Source organism: Dama dama, chromosome X (genome assembly GCF_033118175.1).
Source record: "Dama dama isolate Ldn47 chromosome X, ASM3311817v1, whole genome shotgun sequence".
Lineage (NCBI taxonomy): Eukaryota > Metazoa > Chordata > Mammalia > Artiodactyla > Cervidae > Dama > Dama dama.
In genome coordinates, this window is record NC_083714.1 from 120887210 (window position 1) to 120903800 (window position 16591).

The following is a 16591-nucleotide window of genomic DNA, read 5'->3' on the forward strand; positions in this document are numbered from 1 at the left end:
AGTTGAAGGTAAGAATTGTGGAATTAATTTTTAAAGTTGCTAGCTAAATATAAGTATGGTACATGATTACAACCTTCCCAAAGTAGATCAAGTAGAGATATATATCCATTTTTATCTTATAATTTTAATAATGAATTAAATTGTCATCTCTAAATAAACTCGTTAAGTGCATGAGAGTATATTTAGTACATGAGTATATGTTTATACTCACTAAGTACATGAGTAGGATTTCTCAAATTTATTTGTGTGATATATTTTGCCAAAAACATCAAAAGAATATTTTGAACAAAGAATTATATTCCTCTTGGATATTAACATATTAATATAGAAAATATTCTGAGAAGTTCTGTAGTATTGTTATCCTTAGTTTATAAAATATATTTAGTCACTGTGCTATCATGCATAATACTTAATTGATGAAGAAATTTTGATCTCTAATCCTACTGGAATAACATTACAGATATGAGAATTTTCCTAGGAATTCTGCCTATAAATTGTCATAAAATCACAGTTTTACATGACATTCAGCCATCATTTATTTTTCAGTTTTAATGGTTTTAGTAGTGGTGACCTTTCTAAGAGTACAGAAATTCATCCACTCAATAGTCTATGTTGATATAAATATGAACTTGATATAAATATGAACATTTCAAAGTACATGTAATTCTCTGCATTGAAACTTAAAAATTTGCAGATTTTTCTTTCACAAGTTATATGGTCCTTCACATCCCCTTTTAACAGATAAAAGCTAAGTTTTTGGTCATTTGTTTATAAGTCATTTTTTACCTCATTGTTTTTAAACCTTGAAAACATTATGATTGTTTGGAAAAATGTGAAGTTTATCATCAGAAGGCCTATGTTTCACTGATCACTAAAACTATTTTGGCTTTTTTTTTTTTTTTTTTTTTTTGTAATGCCGTGCTACTGGAGGCAGCTTTGAGGGGACAGTCTTTAAGGGAAAAAAAAAAAAAAACTTTATAAAAGAAAATTAAATTTTGTTAGAGAATAATTTTATTTTTTTTTTGGCAAGTGACCATCCCAGTTGTGGATGTGACTGGTGATAGAAGCAAGGTCCGATGCTGTAAAGAGCAATATTGCATAGAAACCTGGAATGTTAGGTCCATGAATCAAGGCAAATTGGAAGCAGTCAAACAGGAGATGGCAAGATTGAATGTCAACATTCTACGAATCAGCAAACTAAAATGGACTGGAATGGGTGAATTTAACTCAGATGACCATTATATCTACTACTGTGGGCAGGAATTCCTTAGAAGAAATGGAGTAGCCATCATGGTCAACAGAAGGGTCTGAAATGCAGTACTTGGATGCAGTCTCCAAAATGACAGAATGATCTCTATTCGTTTCTGAGGTAAACCATTCAATATCACACAGTAATCCAAGTCTATGCCCCAACCAGTAACGCTGAAGAAGCTGAAGTTGAACAGTTCTATGAAGATCTACAAGACCTTTTAGAACTAACAGCCCAAAAAGACATCCTTTTCATTATAGGGGACTGGAATGCAAAAGTAGGGAGTCAAGAAACACCTGGAGTAACAGGCAAATTTGGCCTTGGAGTACAGAATGAAGCAGGGCAAAGGCTAATAGAGTTCTGCCAAGAGAATGCACTGGTCAAAGCAAGCACCCTCTTCCAACAACACAAGAGAAGACTCTACACATGGACGTCACCAGATGGCCAACCCAGAAATCAGATTGATTACATTCTTTGCAGCCAAAGATGGAGAAGCTCTATACAGTCAGCAAAAACAAGACCAGGAGCTGACTGTGGCTCATATCATGAACTCCTTGTTGCCAAATTCAGATTTAAATTGAAGAAAGTGGGGAAAACCACTAGACCATTCAGGTATGACCTAAATCAAATCCCTTATGATTATACAGTGGAAGTGAGAAATAGATTTAAGGGACTAGATCTGATAGACAGAGTGCCTGATGAACTATGGACGGAGGTTCATGACATTGTACAGGAGACAGGGATCAAGACCATCCCCATGGAAAAGAAATGCAAAAAAGCAAAATGGCTGTCTGAGGAGGACTTAAAAATAGTTGTGAAAAGAAGAGAAGCAAAAAGCAAAGGAGAAAAGGAAAGATATTCCCATTTGAATGCAGAGTTCCAAAGAATAGCAAGGAGAGATAAGAAAGCCTTCCTCAGTGATCAATGCAAGGAAATAGAGGAAAACAACAGAATGGGAAAGACTAGAGATCTCTTCAAGAAAATTAGAGACACCAAGGGAACATTTCATGCAAAGATGGGTTTGATAAAGGACAGAAATGGTATGGACCTAAGAAGCAGAAGATATTAAGAAGAGGTGGCAAGAATACACAGAAGAACTGTACAAAAAAGATCTTCACGACCCAGATAATCATGATGGTGTGATCACTCACCTAGAGCCAGACATTCTGGAATGTGGAATCAAGTGGGCCTTAGGAAGCATCACTGCGAACAAAGCTAGTGTAGGTGATGGAACTCCAGTTGAGCTATTTCAAATCCTGAAAAATGATGCCGTGAAAGTGCTGCACTCAATATGCCAGCAAATTTGGAAAACTTAGCAGTGGCCACAGAACTGGAAAAGGTCAGTTTTCACTCCAATCCCAAAAAAAGGCAAAGCCAAAGAATGCTCAAACTACCACACAATTGCACTCATCTCACACGCTAGTAAAGTAATGCTCAAAATTCTCCAAGCCAGACTTCAGCAATACATGGATCGTGAACTTCCAGATGTTCAAGCTGGTTTTAGAAAAGACATAGGAACCAGAGATTGAATTGCCAACATCTGCTGGATCATTGAAAAAGCAAGAGAGTTCCAGAAAAATATCTATTTCTGCTTTGTTGACTATGCCAAAACCTTTGACTGTGTGGATCACAATAAACTGTGGAAAATTCTGAAAGAGATGGGAATACCAGACCACCTGACCTGCCTCTTGAGAAACCTGTATGCAGGTCAGGAAGCAACAGTTAGAACTGGACATGGAACAACAGACTGGTTCCAAATGGGAGTACGTCAAGGCTGTATATTGTCACCCTGCTTATTTAACTTATATGCAGAAAACATCATGAGAAATGGTGGGCTGGATGAAGCACAAGCTGGAATCAGGATTGCCAGGAGAAATATCAATAACCTCATATATGCAGATGACATCACCCTTATGGCAGAAAGTGAAGAACTAAAGAGCCTCTTGATGAAAGTGAAAGAGGAGAGTGAAAAAGTTGGCTTAAAACACAACATTCAGTAAACTAAGATCATGGCATCCAGTCCTGGCACTTCATGGCAAATAGATGGGGCAACAGTGGAAAGAGTGGCTGACTTTATTTTTTTGGGCTCCAAAATCACTGCAGATGGTGATTGCATTCATGAAATTAAAAGACGCTTACTCCTTGGAAGGGAAGTTAAGGCCAACCTAGACAGCATATTAAAAAGGAGACATGTTACTTTTTCAACAGAGTTCCATCTAGTCAAGGCTGTGGTTTTTCCAGTAGTCATGCATGGGTGTGAGAGTCGGACCATAAGGAAAGCTGAGTGCTGAAGAATTGATGCTTTTGAACTGTGGTGTTGGAGAAGACTCTTGAGAGTCCCTTGAACTGCAGGGAGATCCAACCAGTCCATCCTAAAGGAGATCAGTCCTGGGCGTTCATTGGAAGGACTGATGTTGAACCTGAAACTCCAATACTTTGGCCACCTGATGCGAAGAGCTGACTCATTGGAAAAGACCCTGATGCTGGAAAGATGAGGGCAGGAGGAGAAGAGGACAACTGAGGACGAGATGGTTGGATATCATCACTGACTCAATGCACATGTGTTTGGGTAAACTCCGGGAGGTGGTGATGGACAGGGAGGCCTGGCGTTCTGCAGTTCATGGGGTCGCAAAGAGTTGGACACGACTAAGCGACTGAACTGAACTGAACTGACCATCCCTGAAACTTAAGATTCAGTAACTTTACATGAATTCCTCCTGTAAATAGTAATTTTTACTCTACCCACATCCAGTTCTTCTGTGAAACTAATTATACACACTCTGCATATTTGAAACTCAGTCTTTGCTAGCGTGGTTCACACAACCTGGAATGGGATCCTGTTTTCTTATTATCTTATCTACCACTCTAAATTGGAGCAGGAAATGGCAACCTACTCCAGTATTCTTGCCAGGGAAGTCCGATGGACAGAGGACCCTGGTGGACTATAATTCTTGGGGTCACAAAGAGTCAGACACAGCTTAGTGATATAGCATGTGTGCACCCCTCTAAGAAACTTATCAGCCATATGGAACTTAAATATGCCAATTTCTTGAAATTTTTATCAGATTCTATAGTAGAAATGTATATATGTCTTGCCCTTTATGGCATAGCCTGAGTTTTCCTGTTATATTGCACATATTTCTGCTTTGTAATTTACTCATATCTTTACATTGTGTTTCCCCAGAAATTCTTTAAGAATAGGGTCAATTGTTTTGTTCTCGCTCTGTGGAATAAGATAGTAGATGAAGAATTTCCTTCTTGAATTGAATTGATAAGCTAAACAATACAACTATATAGATAAGATTAAATGTTTTTTTTTCTGACAAATGTCTATTTGAAGAATATTTTTATTTTTAAATCATAATTTAAGAGGCAGTGAAGTTGTTTAAAGGGGAGTTGAATTTGCTACTTTACCTTGGATAAGTCAACATTTTTACCCTCATATGTAATTCTAGTTGAGGATAGTAAATACTTACCTTCATTTGATTAGGTAATCAAAGTAATGTTTGTGAACTGTTCAGATATAAGGTCACACAAATGTCTACTTTGGCAATGATGATAATGATGGTTTTTCCTTCAGGGCTCTTCTCTCACCCCTCTAGTATAAAAGGTTGATGGAATTATGTGTATATTTCTTTGTTTCCTTTGTTATATACACCTTGAGTGCCAAATGGATTAATGAGTTAAAAACATGTGAACAGATCCTGTTAGAGGTATAGAATTTCAGCCCTCTGCTCTCTCTGAATGTCTTTTAAATTTTCACCTCATCATTTTCCTTTCTCGATTTCCACAATGACTATTCACTCTCCTTTTGATTCCTCACCGACCCTCTCATCCTCAGAAGATATCAAGGGGCTCATGTTCATAAATAAATGATATATAATGATATGTAAAGTCATAAACAGATATTTGTGCAGAAAACTTGAGCAGCTGCCTCTAATCTTATTACCAAAACCAATAGAGTTGTCTACTGCAGATGTGAGAATTTTCCCAGATACTCTGCCTACGGATGATGGCCATGCTTCATTGCTGGCTTGTCATTATACCCATAAGTTTAGAGATGAGAAAAGTTTATGCTCACCTTGATTTCCATGAAGCATTACTGTGTTCTTATGACCAACTCCCCTCCCTCGAAGGAGGCTGGAAAGTGTATTGTGTTGACCAGGTGGCAAATCAGAACCCTGAGATTTAAACCCAGCTTTATCTATGCTGATTCCTAGAGAGCATCAAGTCGGAAGCATTGCACTTTGCACTTCTCCACATGCAGAATCATCTTGAGGTGTTACCTTTGGCTTCTGAAAAAGTGGCACTCCTCTACCTGTCAATCTTTCCCATTGATTATAGATTTTTGCCCTTCACTCCATTTTCTTGCATTTCCTCCAGGGTGTTTTGTAATACATTAACTCCATGCATGGCTTTTTTTTTGTTTGTTTTTTTTTTAATGCTTCATCCACTGGCTCCTTTCACATGGCCTTAATACATGTTCAATTCTACTGTCCTACATTTCATGTGGAGAGAAGTCTTCAAAATTGACTTAAAATGTTTTTGTAAGGGCTTTTCCTTGTCCTTAATCAGGCTTCAGCCCTTGAAAATTTGATTACTACTTTCAACATCCACTGACTCTGTCCTAGCTACAGTGCTCATTGACCAGCTAATATGCCCTTATTATTAATAGCACTTATTCTTATTTGATCTGTTTCAAAATTGACATTGTCCACCTCTCGCTCATTCTTAAAACTCTCACATACTTGATTTCAGTGGCAACCTCTCTCTTTCCTGGTTGTCCCTTTTATCCTTCTCTTAGACTGTTGCTTATCTTTCTTCAGTGTTTTCTTTTTTCTCCCATCCTTTAAATTTCTCTCTTCTCCATGGTCGTCTCCTGGCCCTCCCTTTCTACTTCCCTCTGTTGGTTGAGTGCACCAAAATAAAGGCTGTTTGTACAGGTGCATGCTGCTGCTTTGAAAAGAAAGATACACGCACATGTGTAGCTCTATATGGTGATTAATAAAACACAAATTCATATCAAAGGATTACAGAGTTTATGGAAGCATTCTCTCATTATAAATTGCTTTATTAATTAGAATAAGTAGTAGCAATAAAACTATTTGTGATTCTGATCACTTTTAAAATTTAAACTTTAACTTAAGATTAAGAATACTACAATTTTTTTTTCATTTAATACATGGGGTTATTTAATACCTCATTCCCACCTGTATTTCTAGTTATATTTCAGGATGAGCTTTAATTCTCTATGCATTATTTCAGTTCTGCTAACTCTTCATGTGGTTTAGTGCCCTGTCCATACCTCATCTTGCCTCATTCAAGAATGCATTTGTTTTTAAAGCTCTCATCTCCTTGCACATCCAGTATACGCTTTAGGACAGTTAAGTACAAGTAGCAACATGAATTAACTAAAGCAAAAACAAAAATGAGGGAGGGGAGATGGTCATAAGGACATAGGAATGCCTCATGGAAATCAAGAGTGAGCATAAAGTTTTTACTCAGGAAAGGATTAGAGGCTGTGTTTTGGTCACTTGTAACAGCAAAGTATCCATTTCTCTAAGGGTTTGTGAATTGAGAAAGGTCAGCTGGATGGTTTCTCTTGGAATCTCCCATGTGATTGTTTTTATTTGTGGGCGGGTACCATGGTGACTTGTAAGCTCAAATGGACTGGACATCCAATATGGCTTCCTCATGTCTAGAAGATGATGCTCCCTGTGAGGTGAAAGCTCTCCTGGGACTCTTTACTGAAACACTTCTCCACAGCCTCACTGTGTGGCTTAGGCTTTTCAGAGCATGTCAGATGGGTTCCAAGAGGGAACCCATGGGTTCCTAAGAGTTGAGTGTTCCAAAAGAGCAGAAGCAAAAGCTGCTAGCTCAGTTAAGAGCTTTTCCCATAAATGGAAAATCATTACTTTTGCTTTGTTTTACCAGTCAAGGCTGTCATAGGGCTAACCTAGATTTAAAGGGGTGAAGAAATAAACTCTGCCCCTTAATGGGAGAATGGTAAGAGGATCATATGGTATTGGCACTCTTGTTGTAGCCATCTTTGGTAGTTGTTGTCTACTTCAGCCTATGTTTGAAAGCCATCAGTATATTTGTCTATGTGTCTCTTTGTTTCTCTCTCTGGTCATGGGCCTTTGCTCTTCCTAAACTAACAGTGCAAACTAGGGACTTCATAAGCATGGTCTCATACGTAAGAAAGTTCCATGCACCCACAGAGCTTGACCAGACTTTCTTCTGTCAGTGCTGAGAGAGAACCTGATGGACCTAACTGGGCATAAGCATTCCTCATGCTATAATTACATGTCTTGGGGGTGGCCAAATATGTGACAGAGACATGGTTGTTAGTGATCCACCATTCTGAAGGGGTGAGCATTTTCCACCTAAGAAGTCAAGACCATAAACTCCCTAAAGCATCTGATGCCCCCAGTGATGCACTAATATGGACCCCTAACCCCAAATTCTTTGGTTCCTAGAGAATATGTGCATACTGCTATTTCTTATGGAATGTCGTGATTCAACCACTGAAGATATTATATATAGTAAAAAAAATATATATATATATATGTATATATATATATATATATATTTTTTTTTTTTCTTGAGTCTTTGCTCTACTTTAAACCAGAATTCTAATCACTTAAATAATTGGCACTTACTTTACCTTTATAATTGTTAGGATCAATATGTTAAGGATTAATATCAAGGTGTATCTGTACATTTATAACCTTGTATTCTGAAAAACTCCTTCACTACTTAACCCATTTTCTTGGAATAATTCTTATTACTCATTTCAGGGCTGTAGCTCTCTTTGGTAACTGCTAAGCAAACTGGTGTTATTTTCCAGTAATATGTACTGCAATTGACTCCAATTGGTGTAAATTAGGTTATGCTAATATGTATTATACAAATTGTTGTGCATGAAAATTTTATGGGTCCTATGGTATAAGTTAATCATTTTATTCTCTTATTTATGATAATCTGGCAATGACTTACATTTAAATTAGTATAATTTGACCAGTAGCTAATTTTTGCTGGATCTGATAGGAAGAGGTGAATGATTTTATCGTTTTTGCCTCTGCACACTGCAGGATGTGACCCACTCCTGTAACTGGCTCAGAAGTGTATAAATCAAATACAAACATTCTTTTAAATACAACTTGATCATACATGTCTTTTCTTATTTTAAAAAATGTAGAAATATGTTTTGGTTATTTAAAGTCTAAAAATCAATCTCTGTAGGAAGCTATTAAGTATGTATCAGAAAGCAAGGCAGTCGAGACATTTAGCTTCCCTTTCCTAGATACAGAGTTTGTTTGAAATTTAACTGAAATATAGCCCAGAATTTCTGAGTAAAGATCACTATTAAGGAATATTGTCCACATGCAACTTCCTCATTATGACTTATTGCTGCAACAGTTAGCTTTTTTTTTAATTAATAATGGCTAACATCTTGCCTTTGGTCAGATTTGAATGTAAATTCAAAGGTAAAAGAATGTAATTTTCACATATTAGATATAAGTAGATACTTCCTGGGTGTGTCTGTTAGAAACTGTGCTTACAGTGATCACAGAAGTGGGCAGCTCAGATCACCTTCAGTGAAGCTCACAGCCCCCAACTCCAGCCCCTTCTGAATCCAACCGAGCTTTTGAGCTGAGACCACATTCTTTCTAGAAGAGCCCCAACCAGTGACTGAGCATGAGATGAATGTAGGATTTGGCTGTCTCTGTTCAATGTGGGGCTTTTCCAGGATTCCTCACTGGATTAACATAAACCTTGTCAAATCTGCATCACTGTCTGAGGCTCTACCTGGGAGAGCATCCCACCCTTTCAGTAATCTGCTCTGAAGCCTCCCTCAGTCCCTGGAAGGTCCATCTGACACATGTGATATTGACACCTGCTTATGGAAATAATTCAGAAATTACAAGAAACTATGACAAGATGATAGATTCTAAAATTGTGAAAATGTATGTCATATGCAAAACAACCATATTTTTTTAAAAAAAGACATGGGACCGTGATAGTATTCTTTCATCCTGGAACTAACATTTCAGAGATTTGTATACAAGTCCATATTTCCCTTAGCCAGGACTTTTGTGACCAGTTAGACAATAACCACATCTCTTCCAAGCCCTCCTTCTGTTCTTCTCTATCAAGTCCATGACCTTTTAACTTTTTCTTTTTAAATTGTGTTTTTCTTTTGTTGTTGTTGAAGTATAATTGATTTACAGTGTTTCAGGTTGACAGAAAAATGATTCAGTAAAGTATGCTTTTCTTCAAAATAAATAGATACTTCCTACTAAAAATTATATCTGAAATAGCTGTTCATGAACACTGATTCAAAAGGATAATTAATTTGTATTACTAATCTCAATAAGAGATAACTAAGTCCTTTCATTTTTTGTAATGTTTGGTAAGTAAAAAAAAATCTGCCTACTGTCATGTTGTAAGAAGCTACATTGTAATAATGTTTTGAGAGAGTTTTTGAATTTCATTTTCTTGGAAAGTGACTTGTTCTTTGCAATAACTTGCAGAGCATGCTGACTTATAATGCTGTACTCCCAACAGAAAATCCAATCTGATTTGACGAGTCATGAGATCAGTTTAGAAGAAATGAAGAAACATTACCAAGGAAAGGAAACTGCTCAACGGGTACTATCCCAAATTGAAGTGGCACAGGTACATATTATTCCATTAACTAAGGATCTTGTTTTAGTTGGATATTAAAATATTGTTTACATTAGATAACTTGCTTATTAACAAATTGAGGTTAAGGGCATTATTTGAAAGCTACAAATGATATATAAATGATACATGCTGTTTTGAATTGTACATTTTTAGGATAAAATAGGGTAATAATTTGTCTTTTATTTAGTATCACATTAAAAATGATTGCTCAATTCTTCTCCCAAATGCATGGGTTCTTTGTGCTGGACAAATGGAAAAAGTGTTGCTTTAGTTTGTTTTTATTTCTATCCTTGTGTATCTTCCAGAATAAAGGAAAATACGTTAACAAAAGTATGACTGGTTATTGTTTGGAAGGCAAAATCAAATCCATGTTTTCTTACACTGTCTTTACAGAAAAAAATGCAAGATGTTTCCATGAAATTCCGATTGTTCCAGAAGCCAGCCAATTTTGAGCAGCGTCTACAGGAAAGTAAGATGATTTTAGATGAAGTGAAGATGCACTTGCCTGCACTGGAAACAAAGAGTGTTGAACAGGAAGTAGTACAGTCACAGTTAAATCATTGTGTGGTACGTATTGCTGATGGCAGATATGCAGCTACTCCTTGACTTCCTTATTGAATGAGAACAGTATATGGTATAAGAACAAAAATGTGCACAAGTGAATTGAGAGACAATAATAAGAACTATTATTGAAATAGTAGCCACTTAATATCTCTTCTGAAAATGTCTCCTTTGAGTCTATAATTTTCCAAGGACTCTGCAGAATATCACCTTTGTTTAATTCTTATGGAACTTTGAAAATATTTTTAAATGGAAATCTTGAAGAAGAACATACTGGTCTGGAAACAGCAACAGCGAAATTATCTGCAATAGTAAAAACGATTCTAGAAATGAGTGCCAAGGAAGCAAAGCAGTCCACACAAGTCATCTTTACTTCTCAGGTGAAGGTCGCTCAGTCATGTCTGACTCGGGCTTCTCTGTCCATGGAATTCTCTAGGCAAGAATACTGGAGTGAGTAGCCTTTCCCTTCTCCAGGGGATCTTCCCAACCCAGGGATCAAACCCAGATCTCCCGCATTGCAGGCAGATTCTTTACCATCTGAGCCACCAGGGAAGCCCAAGAAAACTGGAGTGGGCAGCCTATCCCTTCTCCAGGGGATCTTCCCGACCCAAGGATTGAACTGGGGTTTCCTGGATTGCAGGTGGATTCTTTACCAGCTGAGCTGCCAGGCAAGCCCTTAATTCTCAGGGCCACAGGTTAAATGAGAGAATTTAAAGACAAACATTGAGTACAAAGCAAAAGCAAGATTCCAAGCCAGGCATGCTTACTCCAAATCCTAGTATCTTCCCATTTAAAGTCAGGCCTGGATATGCAGTGAAATTCTGCCAGACAACCAAGACAGAATAAATATATATGGAAGATATGATTAGCCTGTAGTGTAAATCTTCACTACAAGGATTTCGAGTAGTGTTCGTTGTTGCAGTTATTGAAAATTCACCAAGCCAGATGACTTCTCTGATAACATAGAGCTGAATTATGAGGGCATCTACTAGAGTAATACAAGTATTAATATAAATCTAAGTGTACTATGGAGTGTCAAGGTAGAAATCCACATAGAAAACACAGTGCTATTAACATTAAAGGGAAAAAGTTTATCTATTGAGTACTTTGTGCTTAAGTATTGTTTCTGCTTCTATTACATAACATAAATGAAAAATAAACCCTTAGGTACATTGCCATCATATCATTATGCATGGGAAAATATCATTCTTTGTAAACAAAAATTTTCTTTGTTAAAAATTATGGAATTATTTTTATTCAGCAATATTGCTTAGTAAGGAAAGCTGCATTTTAGTGGCATCATTATTATAAATATTCTTACCCCCAAAAGAAATTTTGAATACAGTTATATATATTAGAGGAATGACAACCCACTCCAGTGTTCTTGCCTGGAGAATCCCAGGGACAGAGGAGCCTGGTGGGCTGCCGTCTATGGGGTCGCACAGAGTCGGGCACAACTGAAGAGACTTAGCAGCAACAGCATATATATTAGATAAGTAACAATGAGAATATATGGGAATATGTCATCTTATATTTTTTCAAAAAATTGAAAGCAAAATGACCTAAGTACATTATCATCATGGCTAAATATATTCACAGAGGGCAAGCTGTTCATTCTTCTAGGAACAGGTCTCTAATGGTACTTCATAAGTCTTTTCTGCTAGTCAAAATGAACTGGGAAAAAAAAAAAAAAACCGCTACCTACAGCTGGGTATTACTATGCCCTGACTCAGCTCAGTACAGAGGAACCAGATGAAAGTGTTTCCTCAATCTGTTTCTCAGGTGATCCAAACAAGTCACCTTTATTTCTCAGGTGAAAGTTGTTCAGTTGTGTCCGACTCTTTTGTGATACCATGGACTTTAACCCGCCAGGACCCTCTGTACATGGAATTCTCAAGGCAAGAATACTGGAGTGGGTAGCCTTTCCCTTCTCGAGGGGATCTTCCCAACCCACGGATCAAACCCAGGTCTCCCACACAGCAGGTGGATTCTTTACCGTCTGAGCCACTGGGGAAGCCTAAGCAAACTGAAGTGGGTAGCCCTTCCCCTTCGCCAGGGAATCTTCCCAACCCAGGTATCGAACCCAGGTCTCCTGCATTGCAGATGGATTCTTTATCATCTGTTTCTGCTTCTGGTTTAAATGTCAGGACCAATTCAGGTCATCCTTCCATAAGGATATATTTTCTTTACAACTTTTGTATTTTTCATTATTAAGATGCTCAGTTACATATATCATAATCATGGTCTTTGCTTTCAAGATTTTTGTTCTGTTAAAGTCTTAAAAACATGAACCCGAACACATGTAAAGACTTATTTCTCTTTCTTAATGATAAATATTTTCTCTATTGAATGAAGTGATGAAAATGGCCATCAGTACTGTGGCTCAGCTGGTTAAGAATCCGCCTACAATGCAGGAAACCTGGGTTGGGAAGGTCCCCTGGAGAAAGGAAAGGCTACCCACTCCAGTATTCTGGCCTAGAAAATTTCATGGAATATGTAGTCCATGAGTTTGCAAAGAGTCGGAAACGACTGAGCAACTTTCATTTTCATAAAAGTAAATCATTAACATTTTAAAAAGTTTTTTTTTTAACATTTAAAATAGTCATTTGGAAATATCTCGGATTCCAGAATTCAGGAATTGAATCCCAGTGTGACAGTTAATGATTTAAATGTTTATAAATACCCAAATATATTTATATTTCCTAAAAGAAGTAAATGAATTAAAAAAAATGAAAAGCTCAGAAAGAACTCACAAGTATTAATAAAGGAATAATAACAACTTCAAATGATCACCAAAGGGGGAATTAAGGTGAAAATAGTTTATGTATGTAGCCTTAATGAAGAGGATAATTGCTCAGAGTTCACAAAATGCTTTGTTTTAATTGATTTTAAACTGAAAAGGAAAAAAAAGCATACTCAATTTCTATTCTAACTCCCAAATAAAGGTACTTGCAATACCTACTAGCAACTTTATTTCTTAGTGCCAATAAGTATTTGTTGTTCAGACTCACCATTGAACAACTTAATGTGACAATATATAATGTAAATTATTACGTATGCCTGTATACATATACATATGTACGCATATGCATGCGTACATACACACATACATTCAAACATACATATCTTTCCAAGTAAAGTAGCTACAAGAGAAAGCTATGACACTTGTTTAATGAGAATTTGTTACAGCAGTATACTGTTGTGAACCAATATATGTGTTCTTTATAGTTGTGATGTACTTAAGAGTTTTACATAATACTTTATATTAGTCTACATTTAATTGATTAGTTCCATTAAGAAAATAAATTTATATTATTTAATTAACATTTAAGATTATATTCCCTCCTTTTATATGATTTAATATGTGTTAGAATTACAATCTGGCAATTCAGACATTTGAACCTGACTATAACGTAGCACCCTGAGAACAGTGTCTAGCTTGGCCAACACTGATTCTCTAGTGACTCAAATACTGTCTAGTATAAATAGGCATTCAATAAACACCTGGGGAATGAGTAAATGAAATTTTCCCATGTCACAGCTAGAATTATGTAATTACAAAAGTTAAAATGGAAGTCATATAGCTTTTAAAAATGATCTTTGTAAGCATGGGCTGAAGAATTAAATATATGCATGATGTACCCTTACTTTGGTAAGCAGAACTGCACAATATGCATGCCTGTGTATGTACATGTAATTACAACTAGAAGCATTAAATCAATAGAAATTTCAAAAGCTAGATATTGATCACAGCTGCAAAATGCTCCTCTGTTAAAACTGAAACCATAAAATAGCAATTCAGGTGATCTCTACTCATTTTTTTTTTTTTTATTAATGATAGTATGAGTCAGACACTATTGCTTATTATTCTGTTTTGTTTTATGTTTTAACTTAGAACTTGTATAAAAGTCTGAGTGAAGTGAAGTCTGAAGTGGAAATGGTGATTAAAACTGGACGTCAAATTGTACAGAAGAAGCAGACAGAAAACCCTAAGGAGCTTGATGAAAGAGTAACGGCTTTGAAGTTGCATTATAATGAGCTGGGAGCAAAGGTGCGTGCTGAAATCATGAACACTGGCCACTTCCCACTTTCCTTCTATATTGTAAAGCAAGAGTCAGTAACTATGTGCAATTGATATGTTAGAAAATCAAAATCATTTACTTCCTACAGATAGATACATGTATACATGGATACAGATGTATATACATACAGACATATATACATACATAGAGATATATTTCCATGTGTGATTCTTATTAAGAAACAATAATTAGTGAGTCTCTATATTCAAGTCCATATTTAAAAATACATAAAACTCAGAGACATTTTTATTGGTCCATCAGATAGTTCTGAAAGAGTTCCATTGTTCTAAACTTGTCCCTTCTTTTCATTGTATATATTTACTTGTGGTGACTGGAAGGGTGGTAATTTTATAAACTAAGATGCCTACTTATATTTAGGTACAATGGAGTTGATACATTCTACATAGAAACAGCTTTACTGAGACCAATGGGGAGAAAAGAGTCTATTAGTATTTTTACAGCTCAGGTTCCCAATTTTATTTAATATAACAACATCAATGAGAAAATTGTCACTTCATCTTAGACACAAATGTAAATGCTTGCCCACATTTGAGAACTAGCCATGCAAAGGCAGAATTGTAATATTGCACCCTGAAAGTAGAATGAAGGTTATGACCTAAAGCTATGAATTGCAAATTACTTATCACTGAGAGAAAGTGAATTTTAGATTCAAATGAAAATCTGAAAATAACGATTCTTATTAGTTGACAGTCTGAAACCATAAACACTGGTCACTTCCCACTTTCCTTATATATTGTTAAGCAAGAGTCAGTAATTATGCACAATTGATATCTTAAAAAATCTAAATTATTTAGTTTATTTTAAAAACCTTCTAATTTATATTTCACATATTTTGAAAGAGTCTGCTTTTTCAAGTATAAATTATTGCCTGGGCCTTTTCTTTGCCTTGAAGAATTTGTACAAGGCCTTTGCAAGAGTAAATTCAACATAAATAATATAGAATAAATCACTTAGAATTTAGAACAGTAAAAATGACATTAGAAGACTATTAGTGCCCTGAGTTGATTATTATTAAGGAGTGAATGGTTCTTCTGAGTATGTAAAGACCTATTTATTCCTGAAAATACGTATTTGAAAGTGTATGTTTATCTACCCATTTGGCACTAAGTAGTATCATTAAAGCAAAATGAACGATTACTAAGAAATCATACTTAGTTTTAAAAACATGACAGAACACTGCAAAAAATGTAGGGCATGCATTTATTTTTGAAATAAAGATTTAGAAACATTAGTGGTAAAGGGAATATGTATACATATCATATTACAGAAAATGGCAAAGTCACATATTTCCTTTCTGAGAAAAAAATTGTCCATATTTAAATCTTCCAAGCACCTTCAGCAATGATGGTTTTATTTTATGAAAACAAAGGAAATGGGATATCTTAATATATTATCATTTTATATAAATATGCAAGCCATTCTATTTTAATCATCTTCAGAATTTATATTCTTTTTACTTGCCTCAGTTCAGTCTATATACATTAATTTTTGTATTAATCAGCTTAGGCTGCCATGACAAAATACCATAGAGTAGGTGGCTTAAACAAGAATATTTTGTTTCTCACAGTTCTGGAGGCTTAGAAGTTCAAGATCAAGGTGTCAGTCTAGTAAGGACCCTTATCCTGGCTTGCAGAAAGCCACTTTTACTGTGTTCTCGAATGATGGAGAGGGAGGGAGAGTAGGAGGGATTGATGGGCGGGGGGAGGGGGAAGAAGAGGATGAGAGGGATGGGAAGAGTGGGAGGGATAACTTTTCCTTCCTCTGCTAGTAGGGCCATAATCTTATCTGATTAGGGTCACATCCTCATGACTTCATTTAACCTTAATTACTTTCTAAACACCCTGTATTCAAATACAGGTCACATGGGGGCTTAGGTTTCAACTTATTGATTTGTGGGGATTTCAGTTCCATCCATGACCCTTTTCTTAAAACAGTTTTATTAGTTTGATTAATATCACCAACTTAGCTTAATTGTTCATTGACTAAA

The 16591-nt window shown here is 36.1% G+C and overlaps 1 protein-coding gene across 1 annotated transcript in view; it reads left to right on the forward strand.

Moving 5' to 3' along the window:
* The window catches only part of DMD (dystrophin), a 2165569-nt gene that overhangs the window by 837627 nt on the left and 1311351 nt on the right, over positions 1–16591 (forward strand). Inside the window, exons 30-32 of the mRNA XM_061137756.1 lie at positions 9821–9931; positions 10334–10507; positions 14397–14552. Coding sequence (XP_060993739.1) covers positions 9821–9931; positions 10334–10507; positions 14397–14552 — 441 coding nt within the window. The remainder of the gene's footprint in view (positions 1–9820; positions 9932–10333; positions 10508–14396; positions 14553–16591) is intronic.